Source organism: Miscanthus floridulus, chromosome 3, assembly GCF_019320115.1.
Source record: "Miscanthus floridulus cultivar M001 chromosome 3, ASM1932011v1, whole genome shotgun sequence".
Taxonomy (NCBI): domain Eukaryota; kingdom Viridiplantae; phylum Streptophyta; class Magnoliopsida; order Poales; family Poaceae; genus Miscanthus; species Miscanthus floridulus.
In genome coordinates, this window is record NC_089582.1 from 53,410,697 (window position 1) to 53,433,424 (window position 22,728).

The following is a 22,728-nucleotide window of genomic DNA, read 5'->3' on the forward strand; positions in this document are numbered from 1 at the left end:
TAGATAGTCCGTCGGTACTCCACGGGATGAATTTTTTAAGCCTAATTAATCCATCATTAGCATATGCTTACTGTAGCACCACATTGTCAAATCATGGACTAATTAGGCTTAAAAGATTCATCTCGCAAATTAGTCACAAACTATGTAATTAGTTTCATAATTAGTTGAAATGATCAAGATGCCCAAGAGGGAGGGTGAATTGGGCTAATTCTAAATTTCTTTGCAATAATTAAATCATATTGTTAGCCCAATTAACCCATTGTGCCTAGAAAGTGTTTCTAATGTTCTATCGCATAAAAAGTCTTGCAACCTAAGTTCCAATTCTACTCTAGCATGGCAATTCTATGAATGTAAAGACAAGTATTGAATTGCTCAAAGTAAATGCTCAAAGTAAAGAGAGAAGGAGGAACGCGGTGATGTTTTGCCGAGGTATCGGAGAGTCGCCACTCCCCACTAGTCCTCATTGGAGCACCCGCGCAAGGGTGTAGCTCCCCATTGATCCGCGTAAGGATCAAGTGCTCTCTACGGGTTGATTCTTCGACACTCCGTCATGGTGAATCACCCACAACCGCTCACAACTTGAGTTGGGTCATCCACAAGCTCCGCCGGATGATCACCAAGCTCCCAATCACCACCAAGCTATCTTGGTGATGGTGATCACCAAGAGTAATAAGCACAAACTCTCACTTGACCACGACAAGCCTAATGAGAAGGGTGGATGCACACTTTGCTACTCTTGATCTCACTAATGAGGGCTCTCTTTGGGATTCTCAAATCTCAATCACCTCACTAGGACCTTGCTCTTCTTGGCACTCTCAAAGGTGTTTCTTAGCTATTGAAATAAGCAAAAGTACCCCCACACACGAATGGAGGAAGTATTTATAACATGGGCTGAAAAATGAACTGTTATGTGCCTCTGCGGGGTGACCAGACCCTCCGATCATATTGACCGGACAGTCCGGTCAATTCACCCTGAACTCCAGTGATCAAGTAGTGACCGGACGCTGGACTGTGTCTGGTCAGCACTGACCGGACGCATCCGGTCACGATTTTCCCTCTCTGGAACCTTACTGGAGTCGACCGGACGCTGGGACTCAGCGTCCGGTCACTTCACCTCTCAGCATCCGGTCACTTCCAGACGACTTCACCTTGATCAAATGAACTAACCGGACTCTGTGCCAGCGTTCGGTCACACCGAAGCCAGCGTTCGGTCAGTATTTGACCCTCCATTCACTTCCAACTCTCGATCATACGTGAATGAAGTTTGCTCCAATGAATCTAAAGGCTACTTTGGAGCTACCTAGTGCTAGATTTAGCAAGTGTGCACCACACCTGACTCATTAGACTGACCTAGGTCAAGCTACCCGTACATACCCCCCTTAATAGTACGGCCAAAGGAAAAACAAAGTCCTAAACTACTCTAAGTGTCTCTTCAACACTAAACAACACTTAAAACTAGTCCATCCTTAACCTTGTTGTCCATCCTTTGAAAACTGAAATGATTTCCATCGTAGGGGCATGACCACCATGATTGCACAATCGATCTCCATTACCGTGACCTAACTTAATTGCCTCTATAAAACACACATTAGTCATAGTAATCACGTATTGTCATTAATTATCGAAACCCAACTAGGAGCCTAGATGCTTTCAATCTCCCCCTTTTTGGTGATTGATGACAATACCACCTCGAGTATGTGAAAGAGTTGAGGTTTTTAACATGCTTGGTTCATATAAGCTTTTGACAATAAGAACAAAAGAGTTAGGCAATCTTATATGACCCAAGCCAACATGATGTACTCAAAAGATATGAAATAAGCATGAGTACAAGTAATAAAGCTCATTTGCATTGGAGTAAAACGCGGAAGCAAAGCAAATGAGCATAGCACAAGTGATATGACAAATAAATAATTCAAAGTAGAGAGCACACATGTCATATATCACGATCACGTAGATATTACTATCACATAAATATAGTTTGATGCATAAAAGTAAACACACGAATGCATAATAGTGTATCACACATAAAAAAACCAAATATAATAGATAGTATAATAGGTAAACTAAGCTCCCCCTAAGTCGCTCCCACTAAGTCTAACATACTCGATCACTCTCCCCCTTTGGCGTCAAACACCAAAACCTAAGGGTCGGTCGGCGGGGCTGCAGCGGACGAGTCGGGAGCTGAGGTACGAGGAGCAAGCTGGAACTAAGTGCCATCATCATCTGACCCTAAGCTCTGAGCTGTCTGACCCTCTAGAGCTGGAAGCGATGCTGAAGCGGTCTGGATCGGATCAGGGACTGGAGCGACCATAGACTGTGCAGGTATCACTGAAGCAGGCGGCTCTAATGATGCAACAGAAGAAGGGAGTGTCTCTGTAGTCCTGGAAATAGGTGCAACTATAGAAGGACCTAGGACATGTAAATAAAGTGGAGTAGGCTACCCTGTCAACTCACTGAAAGTCGCTCCAAGACTCCTGGAGACTGAGGTATCTGGCACTATTAGCGAGGAAGTCTGAGCTAGTGTGAAGCCCGTCTGAAGAGGTGTGAATTGTGGGGCTAACACTAGCGAGGCAAACCACTAGGGACACCTACTCTATAGGTGAAGCAAACTGTGCTGGTGGCTGTCGCTGACTCAGAAGCCCACTAGGCTATAAAGCTGGAGTCATAGAAGTGGTGGCAGGCTAACCAAGCTAGGGTGAAGGCTGTGGTGGTGGAACCCCAATAGTTATCACTACATGCTGCATAAATCCAAGGAGTTGCTGTTGCATGAGGAGCTACTGCTAATGCATGGCCTACTGCTGCTACTGTATGGCCTGCTGCTGTCGCTGAAACTCATCCTACCAAGTCTGAAACAGTGCAAACGTAGCGGCGGTCTCCTGAGCTTGGCGAGCCTGATCCTGCCTCATCCGCTCAAGTATGGCAAGTAGAGCGGGGTCTATCTACGGTGCAGGTGGAGCTGAACTAGAGCTACCAGCCTTATGATCATGTCATCAAGGAGGCATCTGAGGGATATCATGGTAGTCCTCATCTGAGCTGTCGCTGGGGTCGCTCTCGACCATCCCCTCCTACTGAGCATCAAGCTGCTCCTCCTCAATAGCTGCTATGCCCCTGATAGTATCATCCTGCTGGGCTACAGTCTCTGGCACCTCTAGACGATGGCACGTCTGACTAGGTGCACTCGGTGTACTACGGTGGATCATCTGAGTCAGGTTGTATGCAGGGAACTCTGAAGTAGAACCACTATACTTAGCTAGCATCTCAGGCGGCCTCACTGTAACTGCCCTGTGAATAAGAAATGTGATCCAGTGAGCATAGGGCAACTGACGATGACCTCTGAACCCCTCAGCAATAGTATCCTCCATCTCTGATAGAAGGAGATCCCAAATATCAAACATAGTCTGCTGCATCAGGGAGTTTAGAAGCCATAACTGAATGCGAGTCAAGCCCTTATGATACCCCATCCTCAGAATCATGGTCCTCCTCATAATAGTATCCAACACTCTAGCTGTGAGAGTGAGATCACTTGGAGTCATGCTCGACCCCTCACCAAAAGGCTCCTTAAAGCAGTGGCGAACTAGATCTGTAGGAGGTACCAAACCGCCATGAGGGTGTCTAGGAGGCATTGTCTGTCCATAGCAAACCTCATGTAGCCTGACAGGCTGCTCCTGAAGCCTGAGAATCTCCCTGACCCCAGTGCTCATCAGCCTGTAATCTCTGTCTCTGAATGCAAAGTGTATAAATCTATGCTACCGGTCAATCTAGAGTGAAGCATAGAACTGACGGACCCAAGATGAACATATAATCATGTCTGTCCAAGTAAATCTATCAGCCCTGGTAGATATGCTAGGTAAGGGAGGATATGCTCTCCAGCTGCTGCTACAATGGTCTCAATGTTGCACACCCTCTATGACCTGAATAGAGCCCCACTGTTAAGATATGCATTATAGAAGTCTTCCTATAGTGGTGTGTAGAAGCCCTCTGATGCACGCTCATCTCGCCTTGGTGGAAACCACTACTCAAAGTCCATAAATCTAAGCTGCTGCACCTACTTGGCCATGGCGGCCCTTAGATCTAGATGTATCACTGGCGGCGGGCCCTGTGGTCTGGGTAGTGGACGTGAACCCCTCCGTTGTGTCTCCGGCCTCGAAGTGACTGGAGCACGGGTGCGACCAGAGCGACGAAGCTGTGGCTGAGGTGCCTGCTCTGTCTCCTCAGCCTGCTCTACTGGCTATGGCTCCTGCTGTGACTCCCCCTAAGACTGACTCTCATCCAAGACAACTCGCCGTCTCGCAACCATGACAAGTCCCAGCTGGACCACCATGACGGTGCTCAACCCGCTCTAATGCAGCTCTCGTAGATGGAGAGAGTTGTTCTATGATCTAGACTCCACTCCTAGCACCTCCTGTCTCTGCATGCTCTGCTGCTGCTACAACTATGGTTGCTCTAGCTGTATCTACATCTAGATACTTCCGCTTCTTTATTACAAGCTTCTTCGTCGCCTTGCCTTTTGGATCAGTAGGCTGGCGAGGTGGGGGTCTTGGATCCTCATCACCAGGACCACCTCCAACATTCTTGACATGAGCCATTTGATGGATCTAAAAAGAACAATTGCCGCTGACGAAGATCAACTGCCAATTGTCACTTCCGAGGCTTGGCCTCGATCCGTACTCACGAGCTTGGCCCTGAGTTGACTAACAACTGCAAATAGGACCTTAACGGCACTGACTCGCTGCACGATAGAATAGAGGGTGTACAAATAATCTTAATTATTCATCTAGAGATACGAAACCCTAGGAAGCAAGCAATTAGATATGAAATTGGAAACGAGGGCTTGCAACCTGACGAACCGGTGAAACGATGAGAAGAGAAATGGATCAGGGAACCACCGGGTCGGCAACTAGAGATTAGGGTTCACAAAGCGCAGTGAATCAATGGCTAGGGTTTTTAGTGGAAGCACTGGTGCGTGGAACACGGTGGCAGGAGAGGCACTGGCTTTAGGGCACGGGAGCAGAGAGCACGGCGGCGACGCTGCTGCTGTGGGAGCTCGGTGGCATGAAGCAAGACAGCGGCACAACTAGGGCAAGCGTGGTGGCGCATGGGCAAAAGCTCGGTGGCGTGGCGCGGCAGTGCTAGAGCAGGAGCAGGGAGGCGCGGAGGCAACGTGAAGGCGTGGGCGTGCGAAGGCGCGGCGCAGCGGTGCTGGAGCAGGAGCAGGGAGGCATGGCTACACAAGCGCGGTGGCACGGGAGAAGCTCAAACATGGCGGCACGGCGAAGTCGGCGGGTCACGCATGGTATGCGCGGCGGTGGTGGATTAGGTCAATGGCGCGTGGATTATATGGGGTCCCCCATGAGATAGAAAAGGAATCGAAGATGAGAGATTGAATCCCGCATGTTTTCTACTGATCGGACGCTTTGGTGGCAGCGATCGGACGCTGCCACCTAGCGTCCGGTCGATTCCAGAGAGGTCCAAATCCTCTAGAATCGCGACCGGATGCGTGCGATCCCAACTAACCGGACGCAGCTAGAGTCCGGTTGATCCTGTCTTCATCGACTTCGGTTGACCGGACACTAGATCATCATCTGACCGGACGCTGGGAGAACACTGTTTCAGCGTCCGGTCACTCCTTCTCAGTAGCAGTTCACCTCCTGTGAATTGATCGGATGCTGGACATCAAAGTCCAGTGCAGTGTCCGGTTACTCTTTTTCCAGCAAATCTTCGAAGTCCTTCGTGCTGCCTGTTCCCAATCAAGTCCCAACTCCAATAAGATCCAAATAAACACCAATTGGGACTAATATGAGTGACCTCTCTTAAACCCTCAAGTTTTTCAAAATATTTTGCCTTAGGCTATAATTCTTTTTAAGAAAATCGGCAATAAGAGGGCAATTGAAGATAAACGACAAAGCAACATTCATGCATAAGCAATGCAATACTTGAAAGTAAATCTAGTAGCTTGTCAAATTTGATCCAAGGTTAAGCTTCTTCACACGCTTTACGATGGTTATCTTAACCATGTTAGACAAGCCCTATATGCATTACAAAAAATTAAACATGTTGTATATTACAATGCAATGCAAGGGGCAACACAAGCTCATTTTTTAGTGAAGTTACTAAAATCAAGAACATTGAGCTCATTCCGTAATCTACAAAATGTTGCCTCATCTAGAGGTTTAGTAAAGATATCCGCTAATTGATCCTCGGTCCTTACACCTTCTAATGATATATCATTTTTAGCAACATGGTCTCTAAGAAAGTGATGGCGGATATCTATGTGCTTGGTGTGAGAGTGTTGAACCGGATTATTTACAAGTTTTACCGCACTTTCATTGTCGCACAAAAGAGGTACCTTTTCTAGAACTACACCATAGTCTAGCAAAGTTTGCTTCATATAAAGTATTTGTGCACAACAAGCACCCACGGCAATATATTCTGCTTTGGCAGTGGACAAAGCCACACTATTTTGTTTCTTGGAGGACCAAGACACAAGTGATCTACCAAGCAAATGGCACCCTCCGGATGTGTTTTTCTATCCACTTTGCAACCAGCATAATCTGAATCGGAATAGCCAACTAATTCAAATATAGCTCCTTTGGGATACCAAAGGCCAATGCTTGGTGTGTGCTTAAGATACCTAAGGATTATTTTAACGGCTATCAAATGAGTTTCCTTAGGATTAGCTTGAAATCTAGCACACATACACACACTAAACATGATGTCGGGCCTAGATGCGGTTAAATATAGCAAACTGCCAATCATAGAGCAGTAGAGAGTTTGATAAACCGGGTTACCTCCCTCATCTAGGTCGAGATGTCCATTGGTAGGCATTGATGTTTTGATTGGCTTACATTCATCCATCTTGAATCTCTTGGAAGATCTTTTGTGTATTTCTCTTGAGAGATGAAGATGCCTTCTTTCATTTGCTTGACTTGAAAACCAAGAAAGAATGTAAGCTCACCAATCATGGACATCTCGAACTCCTTCGACATTAATTTACCAAATTCTTTGCATGAGTCTTCATTTGATGATCCAAAGATGATATCATCAACATATACTTGACAAATGAAGATATGCCCATCAAGCTTCTTGGTGAATAGTATGGTGTCCACCTTTCTAATGGTGAAGCCCTTCTCAATGAGGAAGTCCTGAAGGCGCTCACACCAAGCTCTTGGGGCTTGCTTAAGCCCATATAGTGTCTTGGACAACCTATAAACATGATTAGGATATCTAGGGTCTTCAAACCCAGGAGGTTGATCAACATAGACTAGTTCATTAATAAAGCCATTTAAAAATGCACTTTTCATATCCATTTGATATAGTTTCATTTCATGATGTGATGCATATGCAAGAAGGATACGGATGGCTTCTAATCTTGCAACCGGTGCAAAGGTCTCTCCAAAATCCAAACCTTCAACTTGAGAGAACCCCTTTGCAACTAGTCTTGCCTTGTTCCTCACAACAATACCTTGATCATCTTGCTTGTTGCGGAACACCCACTTTGTTCGAATGACTCTTGCACCTTTTAGTTGCTCTTCAAGAGTCTAAACTTCATTGTGAGTGAAGTTGTTCAACTCTTCATGCATGGCATTGATCCAATCCGGATCTTTGAGAGCTTCTTCTACCTTGGTAGGCTCATAGCAAGAGACAAAAGAGTGATAAGCAATAAATGAAGCAAGTTTTTGAGATCGAGTCATTACACCCTTTGATGGACTCCCTATGATGAGATCTTGTGGATGATCTTGTAGGAGAGGTGTATTTCTTCTATTGACCACTTGAGGAGGAGGTTGTGGAGCATCAACATCTTGTGCTTGTACCACCATTTGATTATGGGAGACATGAGTGTCTTCATTTTCTACTCTCTCATCTTTCTCACAATCTTGTGGCACACTTGATGAAGAAGGTGGATCAATCACTTGTACATCATTTTCATCATCTTTAGGCTTGATATCTCCAACCGGAATGTTCTTCATAGCCTCCCTCAATGGTTCATCACCTACATCATTAAGATTCTCATGTGCTCCTTGGGAGCCGTTAGATTCATCAAATTCCACATCATATGTTTCTTCAACCAAGCCGGTGGCATGATTAAATACTCTATATGCTTTGGACTTTAATGAGTAACCAACAAGAAAACTAATATCACAATGTCTTTGAAACTTCTCTAGATGTTGCCGCTTCTTGTAGATGTAGCATTTGCAACCAAACACCCTAAAGAAGGAGACGTCCGGTTTCTTCCCATTGAGCAACTCATAAGATGTCTTACCAAGGAACTTTTGAAGAAATAGGCGGTTGGATGCATAGCATGCGGTGTTGATAGCTTCCGCCCATAGAGCTTTGGGGGTGTTGTATTCATCTAGCATTGTTCTTGCAAGAGTGATCAATGTCCGGTTCTTTCTCTCAACTACAGCATTTTGTTGAGGAGTATATGTTGCGGAGACCTCATGCTTGATCCCAACTTCATCACAATAGGCTTATATGTTTGTGTTGTCAAATTCCTTCTCATTGTCACTTCTAATCTTCTTGAGCTTCACTTCAAATTCATTTTGTGCTCTCTTGGTAAACTTCTTGAAGCAAGATGCAACTTCGGATTTGTCATAAAAGAAGAATACCCATGTGTATCTTGAATAGTCATCAACAATCACAAGACAATAAAGATTTCCTCCCAAACTCTTGTATGTTGTTGGTCCAAATAAATCCATGTGAATGAGTTCTAGCACTCTTATGGTTGACATGAAAACTTTGGTTGGATGAGTATTTGCAACTTGGCTTGACATGCACTACAAAGCTTGTCCTTCTCAAACTTCACATCCTTCAACCCTCTTACCAAATCATTCTTCATTAACTTCTTGAGTGAGCTCATCCCAACATGAGCAAGTCTTCTATGCCATAGCCACTCAAGTGTTCTTTTGGTGAATAGGCATGTCTTCAAATTTGCATCTTCAGAGGTGAAATCCACTAGATATAGGCTGTTGTATCTAAATCCTTTGAATATGACTTGATCATCATCCTTCTTAGATACAACAACTTACTTCTTGGTGAACAAGCATTGGAAGCCAAGATCACATAATTATCCAACGGATAACAAGTTGAAGCTCAATGAAGCAACATAGAGCACATTTGAGATAGAATGATCATTTGATATTGCCACTTTGCCCAATCCTTTAACCTTGCCCTTTGAATTATCTCCAAATGTGATTCTTTATTATCCATCTACTTCTTCATCTAGTGAGGTGAACATACAAGGATCACCGGTCATATGTTGTGTGCAACCACTATCAATAACCCAATGACTTCCACCGGTCTTATAGTTCACCTACACACAAGAGATCAAGCTTTAGGAACCCAAACTTGTTGAGGGCCCTTCACCTTCTCAACAAGTGACTTTGCAACTCAAATTTTCTTAGGCCTATTCTTGTTTGGAGGTCCTAAGAACATGACTTTCATTTTCCTACTAAAATCCTTTCTAAGCATGTAGTGAGTATTGAAGACAAAAGGTCTAGCATGCTTGGGCAAGGGTTGTGGTGGTGGAGTTTGGCACTCATGGGCAAAGTGACTTTCTTGTCCATACTCAAAACATCTCTTTGGCTTTGGCTTGTGTTGTTGTTGAGCTTGAGCCTTCTTCTCTTGGTTTGCCAAGTACCCAATGCCACTTCTATCCATCTTTATGACGGTGTTCATTAGTAGCTCACTTTGAAGATGCTTGCCTCTTGTGAACTTGCTCAAACCAATCTTGAGATGCTCTTTCTCCAATTTAAGCTTCTTGTTCTCTTCCTTGAGAGCATCATTGTTTTTTTCTTTCTTGAGCTTCTTGTTCTCTTCTTTTAGCTTCTCATTCTCAAGCATCAAATCACCATCATGATCAAGAGTTTCTAGCACAATAGTGTTTTGGCTTTTGATCTCTTCAAGATCTTTCTTAAGCTTTTCATTGTCATTCTTAAGCTTGACAAACTCATCATAATCATCGGCCTCAACCACTTGCTTGCCCTTGCTACTAGATCTTTGCTCAATGCTCTCAATGATCAAATCATCACATGATGTAGCTATATCAATCTTAACAATATTGTTAGTAGCATCATGTGGCTCATGGGATATAAATTCTTGAGCAATGACAAGATTATCATGATTAACCTTAAGAGTAGTGTATTCTTCTTTTAGCTTGTTGTGGCTAGTGATGAGCTCTTTGTGCATCCCCTCAAGTTTATCATGTTTATCTTTAAGCTCTTTCTTAGAAGATTTGAGCTCCTTGAGTTTGGATGATATAGCATCATTTGCTTCTCTAAGCTCAACACTAGCCTTTTCGGCTATATCACATTTTGCTAAAAGTGAATCATTCTTAGCTCTACTCTTTCTTATGATCTTAGTGTATTGATTTCACAATTTAACAAGATCATCATCAGAAGGTGATTCATATTCATCATCATCACTATCGCTATCATCATTGCTAGCATGTTCATCACCGCTACTATCATCATTTGATACCTTGCGGTCACCCTTGGGCATAAGGCATAGGTGTGTAGGGGATGATGGCGGTGGTGGCGGTGAAGATGATGAAGAGTCAATGACAATAGTGGTCACCTTCTCATTATCACTATCATCATCGGATGAGCAACTTGATGAATCAATGTCCGTGAGCCAATCTCCAATGATGTATGCCTTTCCACTCTTCTTCTTCTTGTGGAAGTCCTTCTTGCCATCTCTCTTCTTGTATGGCTTGTTCCTTTTCTTCTCATCTTCTTCTTCATTGCTTGAGTCATCTTTCTTGCCCTTATACTTGTTCTTATACTCGTCTTTCTTGGGCTTTGTGCATTGATGTGCTAGATGACCAAGTTCTCCACAATTGTAGCAATCCATCTCCGAGATTGGCTTCCTTCTAGAGCTTGTGAAGAACTTCTTCTTGCCATCGAACTTGATGCTACTCTTGTTGAGCTTCTTTAACATCTTGGCAGTTCTTTTCACCATGAGAGCAAGGCTTTCATCATTAATTTCATCATCACTTGAGCTCTCATACTCAAGCCTTGCTTTGCCCTTCTCTTGACTAGCTTTGAATGCTAAATCTTTTTCTTTCTTCTTTATAGAGGATGAGCCATCTTATGGCGTGATGTGCATATACATCTCATGAGCATTGATCTTTCCTAAGATTTGTGTCGGTGTAGCAGTGGAAAGATCACCTTAATGAAGCACGGTCACAATATGCCCATATTTGTCAATAGGGAGGACACTCAAAATCTTTCTTACAACGTCAGATGGTTGTATTTGAGTGAGTCCAAGCCCATTGACTTCCTCTATAAGAACATTCAAACATGAGTACATCTCATTAGCACATTCTTTAGGAAGCATCTCAAAAGAGTTAAGCTTTTTTATGACAACATGATAGTGTTCCTCATGCTCTCTTTGTTCCCTCATGGAGCGCACAAACATACGACCATAGTGCATGGGCGTATTTGTGGTTCCTCACCCGATTGAACACATCTTTATAAAGGCCTCTAAAGATGGTGTTTCGAGCCTTTGCATTCCATTTCTCGTAATTCACCTCATCGCCTTATAGGTGTGTAGCATCCCGAGGTTTTGGGAAGCCTTGTGAGGCGGCTCTAAGTATTCCAACATCTAGAGCTTCTAAGTGCGGTACGCCTCCATGCGAATTTTCCAATATGGAAAATCATCCCCCTCAAAGATAGGAGGAGGTCCATCCCCGTGAGACATCTTTCTCTAGGTGGTTTAGCCTAAATACAAGAGCACGAGGCTCTGATACCAATTGAAAGGATCAAGATGCCCAAGAGGGGGGTGAATTGGGCTAATTCTAAATTTCTTTGCAATAATTAAATCCTATTGTTAGCCCAATTAACTCTTTGTGCCTAGAAAGTGTTTCTAATGTTCTATCGCATAAAAAGTCATGCAACCTAAGTTTTAATCCTACTCTAGCATGGTAATTCTATGAATGTAAAGACAAGTATTGAATTGCTCAAAGTAAATGCTCAAAGTAAAGAGAGAAGGAGGAACGCGGCGATGTTTTGCCGAGGTATCGGAGAGTTGCCACTCCCCACTAGTTCTCGTTGGAGCACCCGCGCAAGGGTGTAGCTCCCCCTTGATCCGCGCAAGGATCAAGTGCTCTCTACGGGTTGATTCTTCGACACTCCATCACGGTGAATCACCCACAACCACTCACAACTTGAGTTGGGTCATCCACAAGCTCCGCCGAATGATCACCAAGCTTCCAATCACCACCAAGCCATCTAGGTGATGGCGATCACCAAGAGTAACAAGCACGAACTCTCACTTGACCACGGCAAGCCTAATGAGAAGGGTGGATGCACACTTTGCTACTCTTGATCTCACTAATGAGGGCTCTCTTTGGGATTCTCGAATCTCAATCACCTCACTAGGACCTTGCTCTTCTTGGCACTCTCAAAGGTGTTTCTCAGCTGTTGAAATGAGCAAAAGTACCCCCACACACGAATGAAGGAAGTATTTATAACATGGGCTGAAAAATGAACCGTTATGTGCCTCTGTGGGGTGACCGGACGCTCCGGTCATATTGACCGGACGGTCCGGTCAGTTCACCCCAAACTCCAGTGATCAAGTAGTGACCGGACACTCGACAGCGTCTGGTCAACACTGACCGGATGCGTCCGGTTGTGATTTTCCCTCTCTGGAACCTTACTGGAGTCGACCGGACGCTGGGACTCAGCATCCGATCACTTCCAGATGACTTCACCTTGATCAAATGAACTGACCCAACTCTGCGCCAACGTCCGGTCACACCAAAGCCAGCATCCGGTCGGTATTTGACCCTCCATTCACTTCCAACTCTTGATCATACGTGAATGAAGTTTGCTCCAATGGATCTAAGGGCTACTTTGGAGCTACCTAGTGCTATATGTAGCAAGTGTGCACCACACATAACTCACTCGACCAACCTAGGTCAAGCTACCCGTCTATACCCCCCTTAATAGTATGGCCAAAGGAAAAACAAAGCCCTAAACTACTCTAAGTGTCTCTTCAACACCAAACAACACTTAGAACTAGTCCATCCTTAACCTTGTCGTCCATCCTTTGAAAACCGAAACGATTTCCATCGTAGGGGCATGACCACCATGATTGCCCAATCGATCTTCATTACCGTGACCTAACTTAATTGCCTCTACAAAATACACGTTAGTCACAGTAATCACGTATTGTCATTAATCACCGAAACCTAACTAGGGGCCTAGATACTTTCATTAGTCTATATTTAATACTCTATGCATGTGTCCAAACATTCGATGGGACAGCGACTAAAATTTAGGATGGGCAACCAAACACCACCTTAAACTCCAATCCCGTTCGTGGTGGCAGATGGAGTCGCCGTCTATCTCTGGACTAGACTGAGCATGACCCTTTCCTGTAGTCCTGTGACTTGTCGTTGTCGACACCTTCGGGACAAGGCCTGTTCGGCTGGTATTAAAGTCGGCTGATAAGTCGGCCTTGGCAGATTTGTTGTGAGAGAAAAATACTGTAGATTCTAGCTGATAAGCCGGCTGATAAGTTCAAGCGAACAGACCCTCTATTAGTGACTGTCGGTCCAAATCTGACACCACCATGACTTTTTGAAAAACAAGACTTTTAGCACTCACTTTTTAAAGTTTATTGGAGATGGTATAGGAGTCGCGGTCTTTTTAAGGTCACCTTCGTTATCAGCCGTAACGTTTCAACAAAATAATAGTATTTTTTTCTCGTAATAAATCAGCATCAGCGTCCACAGTTTTTCTAGCCAGCCTTTTTAAGGTCATGTTCGTTATCAACCATAATATTTCAACAAAATAACAGTATTTTTTTCTCACGATAAATCAGCATCAGCATCCACCGTTTTTCTAGCCAGCCGAACAGGACCTAAAGTTTAGGTATCACGTGGCCACTCTAGATACGATGAATTGTTGTGGTCCAGGTCCAATCTTCCATAGGAATGTCATGAGAAAAATGCTGGGGAGTATACAAAGAAAAAAGGAAGTCCATACACTCCAGATTCCTCACAAGCAATGAGAACAACATGCTTATACCAATGAGATTGGCCCGGTTCTGCTACACTACTTCAACAGTTCTTTGTAGCGAACGAATAGTATTTTTCCCTCACAGCATTTCATCATAAGCCAAATTTCATCGAAACAGACAGGGCCAATAATTTACATCTGTCGTCATCCTTGCATCCTCGGTTTGGTTTTGGTGTAGTGGTACGAGAAGAGGCTCATCCATTTTTTTTTAAACCGAACCCAGCAGGAGACATACTCATTATTTATATTAAAAAGAAGAAAAAACTAGAGTACTAGACTGGATATTACAATAGAACAACAAGAACCCTGAGTGTGGAGTAACGGCAACAGTCAAAACAAACAAGAAAGCCAACATCGATGGACCAGAATTGCATTGACATATACTCGTCCAGGTGAAAGCCAACTGTTGATATTTCTTATGCTCAAATGGAAAATTTCACAAACACACAATATCGATGTAGCTTCACCCAAGAGTATTCTAGGGTATCATATTTATATCCTCAGGACAAACGTATGGCTAAGAGAATTGATTGATACGATTTCCAATAATTATGCCACCATCAGTTACCCGACTCTAAATGGGGGTAACGATAATAAAAGAGTAATGTGACACAGAAGAATAGAAGAGTATTGAAGAATAAACGGCGTAGCTAGTGGGAGAACGAGTGACTACAAGATTCCTATGATACTTCTACTACTAAACATCAGCATGTTTGGTTGGCTGGTTCGTATCGTTGCTGGTTCGTGAAGAAGTAGAAGTACTGCTGGCTGGTTTATGTGAGAGAAAAATACTGTTTTGGCTGGAAATTTACGATCATTTACGACAAGCCACAGCCAAACGAACAGGCTGCATAACTCTAGTATCAAACTATAGAGATATAATAGAGTAAATTGCACGGCCGGTCCTTAAAGTATTTGGTTGATTTCGTCTGGGTCCCCAAACTATGAAATCGCACTGTTGGCTCTCCAATCTACTTAATTCGGTCTATGTAGGTCCTAAACAGCACAGGCGGTGTCAAGCAGTCGACGTGGCTGTCCACGTTCGCAATGCCAACGAGCGCGCTGAAGCGCCCGTCCTTCGGCGGCCGCCTACGCCGCCTCCTGGCGTCCCTGCGCCCGCCGGGCCACGCGGGGCCGCTCCCTGCTCACTAAACTCTCTGCTACCTGCTGGCCTGCCCTGCAAGAACTCTCTCGACTAAGCTGGAGAACGCCGCGCAAAGCACGGCCAGCGCCAGCGCCAGGAGCTACCCGGCGACGAGACCGGCGAGGATGATCGGCACCAACGTGGGCAACGGCAATGCACCCCCGCGTCAGCGGTGGCAGCGATCCTCGTCGTTGACGGTGATCGCCTCCGGTGGCGACGCAGACATCTCCTCGGCCGGAGCAACAGCTGCTGCTGCGGGCTCCGCGTTGAGTCTCCTCAGCGTCTCCGGGTGCTCGTGCTCGCCTGCCTCGCCGCCGTGATGGGAGTCCCTGCCCCGGGGCGTCTTACCGTTCCGCAACTTGTTGGCGAGTAGCTTTAGCTTCCGTAGTGACCTCCTGCTCTGTTTCGGATTATTCAGAGACGACGACGTGTCGTCGCAGCCGAGGTCACCGCTATCGGCGTCGGGAGAGCAGAGCGAGGCGGCGTCGCTGCCTCCGTTGTCGGACTCGCACTCACCGCAGCTCAGCCTAGGCGACTTCGACGCCTCACGGATCGGCGAGACGGATCCGCGCCCGCGCCCGCGGCGTGAATCCACCTCTTCCTTCGTCTCTAGCCGCCGAGGACGAGCGGTCCTGACGGACTCGATCCACGATAGCGCCACCGACGCGAGCGTGGCCGCGGCCACCAGCTGCTTGCTCTAGATCACCAGCAACGCAAGCGCCACGGCGCCGCCGGCCACGACGAGCCTCGGCCGGATGCTGAAGCCTGCGCCTTTGACGGGGCGTGCCGGCACCGGTGCTCCTGCCGCTGCCACTACCGCCGCCGCGTCGTGATCCACCGAAAGCTCACGCCTTTGCTGGGGCACAACGAGCGCCGGCTCCGTGGCAGCGGTGGGCGGCGGATCGGCGCCGAGGGCGCGGTGCCGCCGTCTGGGGTTCCTGAGGCGGCCATGGTTCTTGATGATGATGTCGGCGAGGGAGGTCGGGAAGCCGGTCTACACTGGGAGCGGCCCCACGCGGGCCGGCGGGCGCAGGGACGCCAGGAGGCAGCGCAAGCGGCCGTTGCTGGAGGACGGGCGCTTCAGCGCCCTCGTTGGCCGCCGCCGCCGATGAGTAGGATGGCCACCTAGGGCTGGGCCTGGGGTTGGCGACGGCCACGGTCGCCGCGGACTGCCCGAACCCAGCGACCTTGATGTGGAGGGGCACGTCGCCGTGCCGCGTCCTGACGAGCACGTTGGACGGGTTCAGGTCGTCGTGGTAGATCTTCCTCGAGTGCATGTACTCCATGCCACGCGATCTGCAACATCATGTCGACGACGACGGCGAGCGGGAAGGGCTTCAGCATCCGGCCGAGGCTCACCACGGAGGTGAGCAGCGCGGCCTCGACGCAGCGCGGCCTCGACGCAGCGCGGCCTCGACGCCCACGGCGTCGGCGCCGACGAAGTGCTTCACCGCGAAGGCCTCCCCCATCCACTGCACCTCCTTGAGGTTGCCCACCAGCCGCCTCCGGACGTGGAAGTCGCCCTGCAGGAGCACGGACGCCGGGTGCACCTTCCCACGCGGCGCGGTCAGGAGGTCAGCCAGCCGGTGCTTGCTCCGCGTCAGCGGCTCCGGTGAGCCCGGGCTCCTCCGTTCGTCAAGGTACTGCGACAGGAGCCACCGGTCCTCCTTCCACGCCGCGTCCATCCTGGCGGCGAGCTCATGCGTCGCCAAGTACCGCGCGCCGAGCCTCTGCCGAAACAACCTCGGCTCCAGCATGTCCCTGTCGTAGTCCTTGGCGAACAGCAGCCGCCGTCGGGCGAGCTCGTCCGGGTTTGACCTCGTGACCTCCGAGACAAGCTCGACGGCCTCCAGCACCACGGCGACGCTCCAGAGCAGGCTGTGCATGTACTGCTCCATGCAGTCGGCGCCGTGCATGGCCACGACGGCGTTCGCCCACCAGCTGTCCCGCGGCTCCAGGCAGTGGCGGACGTGCCCGAGGTCCGTCCGAGAGAAAGGAAAGGAGTGAGGTGGAGAAGATGAGATCGTGCGTACGTGGACAGCCACGGCGACTGCTTGACACCGCTTGGGCTGTTTAGGACCTACATAGACTGAATTAAGTAGATTGGAGAGCCAACAGTGCGGTTTCATAGTTTGGGGAACCAGACGAAATCAGTCCAATAATTTAAGGACCGGCCGTGTAATTTACTCAATATAATAACTATGCCAAGAAATAATAAGCTAGGATTCGATAGCACTTCGGGTACGGACCAAACACCAATAGAAAGGGGTGAGAATGGTTGATAGATATAGACCAGAATATTATGGAGAATACATAGGCTATGTTCGCTTGTTGGTTTTAGTCAGGGCTTATCAGCTATGGTACAGTGTTTTCCTCTCACAACAAACCAGCACCAGCCAGACTTATCAGCCCAGAAACCAACCAGCGAACAGGCTGATAGGATAGATAGGACTGTCACCATCGGCTAATTACCACAACTATCCTTGAGACTAGCCGCAGACTATGTCATCATCGACTAATTACCACAACTATCCGTGGGACTAGCCGTAGACTAAGGTACCCAATAGTATAAGCATGATGCTTACACTATATGATACTACTCTAATCTCGCGGAAAAAGATCAGACTAAAGCATCCACTAAGGAACGAAGAACCATGCTATGAGATAATCAATTATACTAAACAAGGCTTCAATTATAGCACTATGGTCTAACTAGAGATCAAGACTACTGCACTAGGTAAGTAATACTTAAATGAAGTACTTAACGATGCATTTTGCTTTTCTGAAAAAAATTAGAGTGATTTTGATCTCAGGAGATTTATGAAGGAGACATGCAAATTTTCTTAGGCCCAGTTTGGATGCTAAAAATCTAGAAAATCAGATTCTTTTTCCATTCCACTATGAATGAAAATCAATAGTAATTTGATTCAAATTCTAATATTCCTGTTTGGATATCATCCGGAATGTAGCAGAAACTCTAGATTTCCCAGTTGCAGTATAGTCTATGGAAGAGTTGTCAGATTAAAATTCTTCTTACAAAGTCCAAACAAGATCAAGATCCTAATAAAATACTACAGATCAAGGTAAGAAAAAATCAGATGGAATAATATAGTTCTACTTGTCCAAACAAGATCAAGATCCTAATAAAATACTACAGATCAAGGTAAGAAAAAATCAGATGGAATAATATAGTTCTACTTGCAACTAACACAGACAAGGAATTTGCCAAAAATAGAGAGGACAAAGAAGGACGACTTTCGTGGAGTGGATGGTCCCTCGGCGGTGAGGGAGTAGCATAGGTTTGCGGCATGCCATCAGTACCCAATGGGTAGCAGTACTCGACCACAGTTAAGCGTACGATGGCGAGGGACGAGCTTCAAGATCACCAGCCGTCCGGGGAGGCTCAATTCCCATGCGAATGCCAGGTTCTGGGGAGGAATTTTTGTGAGTAATAAAGAAACTAAAGTTCTTATCATTAGTTGGAATCCGTTTCCAATTCTAGGGGCAGCTAGCCAAACGGAATTTGGTGGAATCAGTTTCCAATTATTGGTTCCGGCCCCAATTGATAGGATCAAAACAGGCTCATGAACCTATATCAGACATGACGGAGATACAGTACGACTGCATCATTCCAAAACCCAAAGTACAAGGGCAAGGTCACACAAACATTACAATTGCAGAACAGTTCACCACTGCAGCCACAATTCTGCGCTAGTTGTAATTTTCACCGCCATTTAGAAGATATGCATGTAAACATAGCACTTGGACCTGAGCACCATAGCGCTATTCGCCACCAACTTGACGTTTCCAGGAGTCCTCCACGATAAGCTCGTCAACACTCCAGTCCTCGTAGCTGTGCCAAAACAATGCAAATAACATTTCAACTATATTTAATATAGATCATACATAAATGTTTGCTTCTCTAAATGAAGGAACCCACCTTCCATCTGGTAAATATCGCCTGATTGTGAATGGGATCTTGCGTGCTCTCAATTCTTTCATGGCAATCTAAAGTAGCACAAGCAAGAAGTATATCAATTCATCACATATAAACATATGGGTGGACTGAAACATTTCAATCACATAAGAGCTGACAGTTTGAGGTTGAACTGGTTTTAATTTTGTTTTGTCAAAGGCTTGGAGCTTGAAATATTTGCTCCAATGGTGACAACTTTTGCTATTATAAAACTGCACAAAATCTGCTTCCATAAAACAGCATACCATGTTTTGCCATGAAGGATTAATTCAGATGCAATTAAACCTTCTGCACTTTTTTCATAAGCCATTAATTGACTGATAATAGAAGTAACTTCATATATGGGTACAGGTACGGCATATTAATTGTACTTTCAAAATCGTCATATTTTACTGAAAAACTTGCAAGAATGTGAATCGTTTATCTAAACAATTGTATTGTGATAGAAATTAGAAATAGTATAACATTAAGAATCTTTCAAGTCCAACAGGAATACAGAAATAAACGCTTAGATAGAAAGCTATCACTTAATACAGATATCGAAGAAACACAATCTTAGTAGAGACGTAAGAATGAGAAAAGACTTTATCCTTTCTAGCCACATGAATAAAACAAAAGGCTTCAAAATGAAAAAGAAATGGTATAACTACAAGCCATTAATTTTTAGCATATTAGCATGTAAAGAATAATCACTGTCTTCATTCCTTAGTGCTTGATCTATAATGAATGAATGCTGTTAAAATACTTAACATGGTCAACAATATAATTAGGTTGCATACAAGCAATTGGAATAATGAGATCCCAAAGAAGAAAATTAATACTTCAAAATCATACTGGTAAAATGAAAACCGTCACTTTCATCAGCATCTGTATACTATCATAGCCTAGCAATGAAATAGAGAAATTCCCATTCAACTAGAATGGCAGCATGCATATGAGAATTACTGGGTTCTGACTAGTTTCATCATAAAACACATTCATCTGTTGGCAGTTGGATGTAAGCTAGATTCACAAAAAATGGACACTATCACAAGACAGAGAGTGCATTTTCTTTACACACTCAAGTATTCAAAAGATCCAATCATCCAACCTTTAATTCAGAAGGTAAAATGTTATTTACGAAAAATAAAAGACGTTAAAAGGTTGTGATCTTTCAATCAAGGAAAGTTGTTTGTGGTATATGAAAATTAACAGCCAAAATAACTATAGAAGACAAGTTATTCTAGTGGGCCAGTCCCAATTGCATGTCACACAGAACTTTACCTCAAGAGGATCAGTCTCCCCTTCAAGCTCAACCATAACTGGAGCATTCATGCTGTAAAGTAATTGACAATGTCAACTTAAGTTTCCCTGAAGAATCTATATAATGGTATTATACACAGAAACAAAACATACCTAATCTGCAAAGCACGCGTACCAAGAATGCGTGCACGCTCATACTTTGTCATATACTTTGTTGTTTTGCGCATGCGTGCTGTCTTTTCCTGTTCCTTGTCTTCAGCTTCTGCCCCTACCACATCATCAGGGGCGTCCTCGTTGTTATTCTCAAGCTCCTCCTCAGCCCCCTCCTGTTCATAAAAACTAAGTCAATCAGAATTCCTCCCTCTAACAAACACATGATAAAGTGAGCACTGAAGAAAACACAGTCAAGCACCTCAATCTCTGGCTCTGGGGGCTCGTCCTCATACCTGAAACAAACAAGATTCTATATTATATATGAAGATCCACAGTTGCAAAGTACCAATGGTCGTGTAAATCACATCAGCCAGCTACATGCAAAAGGATAGTTGATACATATCTTTCAGTCATGTAATCAGTAATCACCCACACCGCCCCACTAGAGCACTCAGCATGAAAGTTCTCTTTTATATTTTCTATAACCACAGAATATGCTTAAATCATAATTGCATCCTGATTTCAGAGGACTTATCAACCCAGTTGCAACAAGTAAAAAGGATTCATAAAAAACACTGTACCTAGCTCATAGGGACTTTTTTTTTCGAAATTAGTAAGTTATGTGCATACTAATTTCTGAGAAGATTCTAGAGCAAGTATGTTAAAAAAAAACAACCACCATCACCAAGGGACACATGTTTCAGACAACTAGTGAGCAACTAAAACTTTATAATTACATAGATACCAAGAAACATGAATCCATCTGAGCTCAGACAAACATCCTATAACATCAAACAGTATCAGAGATATTCCAAAACAAAAACAAGGACTATCGATTAGGTTGAGAAACTAACGATGAAGGATGTAGCAGGCAAGTGCAAGATTTTAAGAGCATAAACAGACAAGTAATTTTCTTCACAAACAAAAGGTACAGCCCTTGCTCGGAGAGCAGCTCATTCATTTGCTCTATTATTTAAGCAACCAACAATCGCCTCAAATCAATTCAACAATCGAGGATTAAGTACAGGATAAGAATGGCCACCTCCTTTCCACCAATCAGTACCATGATGAAACGTCTAACTCTAAGGATCTCTGCTACCGTATCCATCCATATACCAGAAAACTTCAGTCCACACAATTCATGCACATGGATGAACAATTAAAACTTCCCAATTTGCGAAACAAAGGAACCTACAGCCATCTAACTGATAGCAGGCCAACGACTAATTTCAGAAACCATCTAACAGTAATTATTGGAAGCCTGTTTGCCGTGGTATGCTTTACTGTGCACAACTGCACAGGATCATGAGATTTCCCCCAATATGTTTCCATGGAATGAACCAAAACGCCGAGCGAGACCAATGTTTATTGGTCTAACCCCAGGATTTAGTATAATATATCCTAATTCCTTAATCCTAATCCCTTGAGAACGCCGCAACCCTAGCTTCCTGCGCTCATGCGACACGCGTAGGAGGGACGGTGGGAAGAGGGAAGAGGCTCGGTGGGTGGAGAGGCGGACCCCATGTCCATCTCGTTGTAGTCGTCGTCCGCCATTGTCGCCGCCGCTCGGCGTGATCGCCTGCTTTTGCAGGCTTGTCGCGCGAGTGGGGAGGAGGCCAAGGCGCAGCGGAGGCCACAGGGGAGGACAGGACGGAAGAGTGCGGTTTGGTTTGGGGAGGCGAGGCCGCGCTCTTCTTTACATGTGTCTGTCGGATGGCTCTGATCAGTCCGATCTGCGGTTCCCCGTCGGTGGCTCGGTCGGTTCCTGTGCTGGGTTCAGCGCGTTTTGTGTCCCACTGTCCCTAGATCCAAAGATCGAGCGAGATGCACGTTTCGAGTCTCTGTCTCTCTGCATGAATTAGGCAGCGTTATATTTTCCCTGTCTCTAAACTTTGAATAGGAGTCTATTGCGATCTGGGAATTGATTCAAGAAAAGTGAAGCCTTGATACATGGGTCGCACCTACACCCTGTTCGTTTGAGCTACTTTTCAGCTATGGAACCGTGTTTTTTTCTCACAACATTTCAGCATAAACGAACAGGAAAAAAGCTTGACTCCGTCCCATTTGGAAATTTAAACTTCAATATTAAGACATTTTATAGATTTGGGAGAATTTAAAAACGTCCACTATGTTGCTCTCGATTCGAGATTCCGACAAATAAGATGTTTCGTAGCAATACCATATTTATATAT

At 45.3% G+C, this 22,728-nt stretch overlaps 1 protein-coding gene and 1 pseudogene across 1 annotated transcript; both read right to left on the reverse strand.

The window, feature by feature from the left end:
• Positions 1-15,181: 15,181 nt before the first annotated feature.
• LOC136543746 (uncharacterized) lies at positions 15,182-16,451 on the reverse strand (annotated as a pseudogene).
• Positions 16,452-18,606: 2,155 nt separating this feature from the next.
• On the reverse strand, positions 18,607-22,227 carry LOC136545744 (DNA-directed RNA polymerases II, IV and V subunit 6A-like). Its single transcript, XM_066537727.1, has 6 exons — positions 22,056-22,227; positions 20,796-20,829; positions 20,537-20,709; positions 20,405-20,456; positions 19,106-19,173; positions 18,607-19,018 (listed from the first exon to the last, which is right to left on the reverse strand). Exons 1-6 carry the CDS (start codon positions 22,088-22,090, stop codon positions 18,949-18,951), a joined length of 432 nt encoding a protein of 143 aa, XP_066393824.1. The 5' UTR covers positions 22,091-22,227; the 3' UTR covers positions 18,607-18,948.
• Between the last annotated feature and the right edge of the window lie 501 nt (positions 22,228-22,728).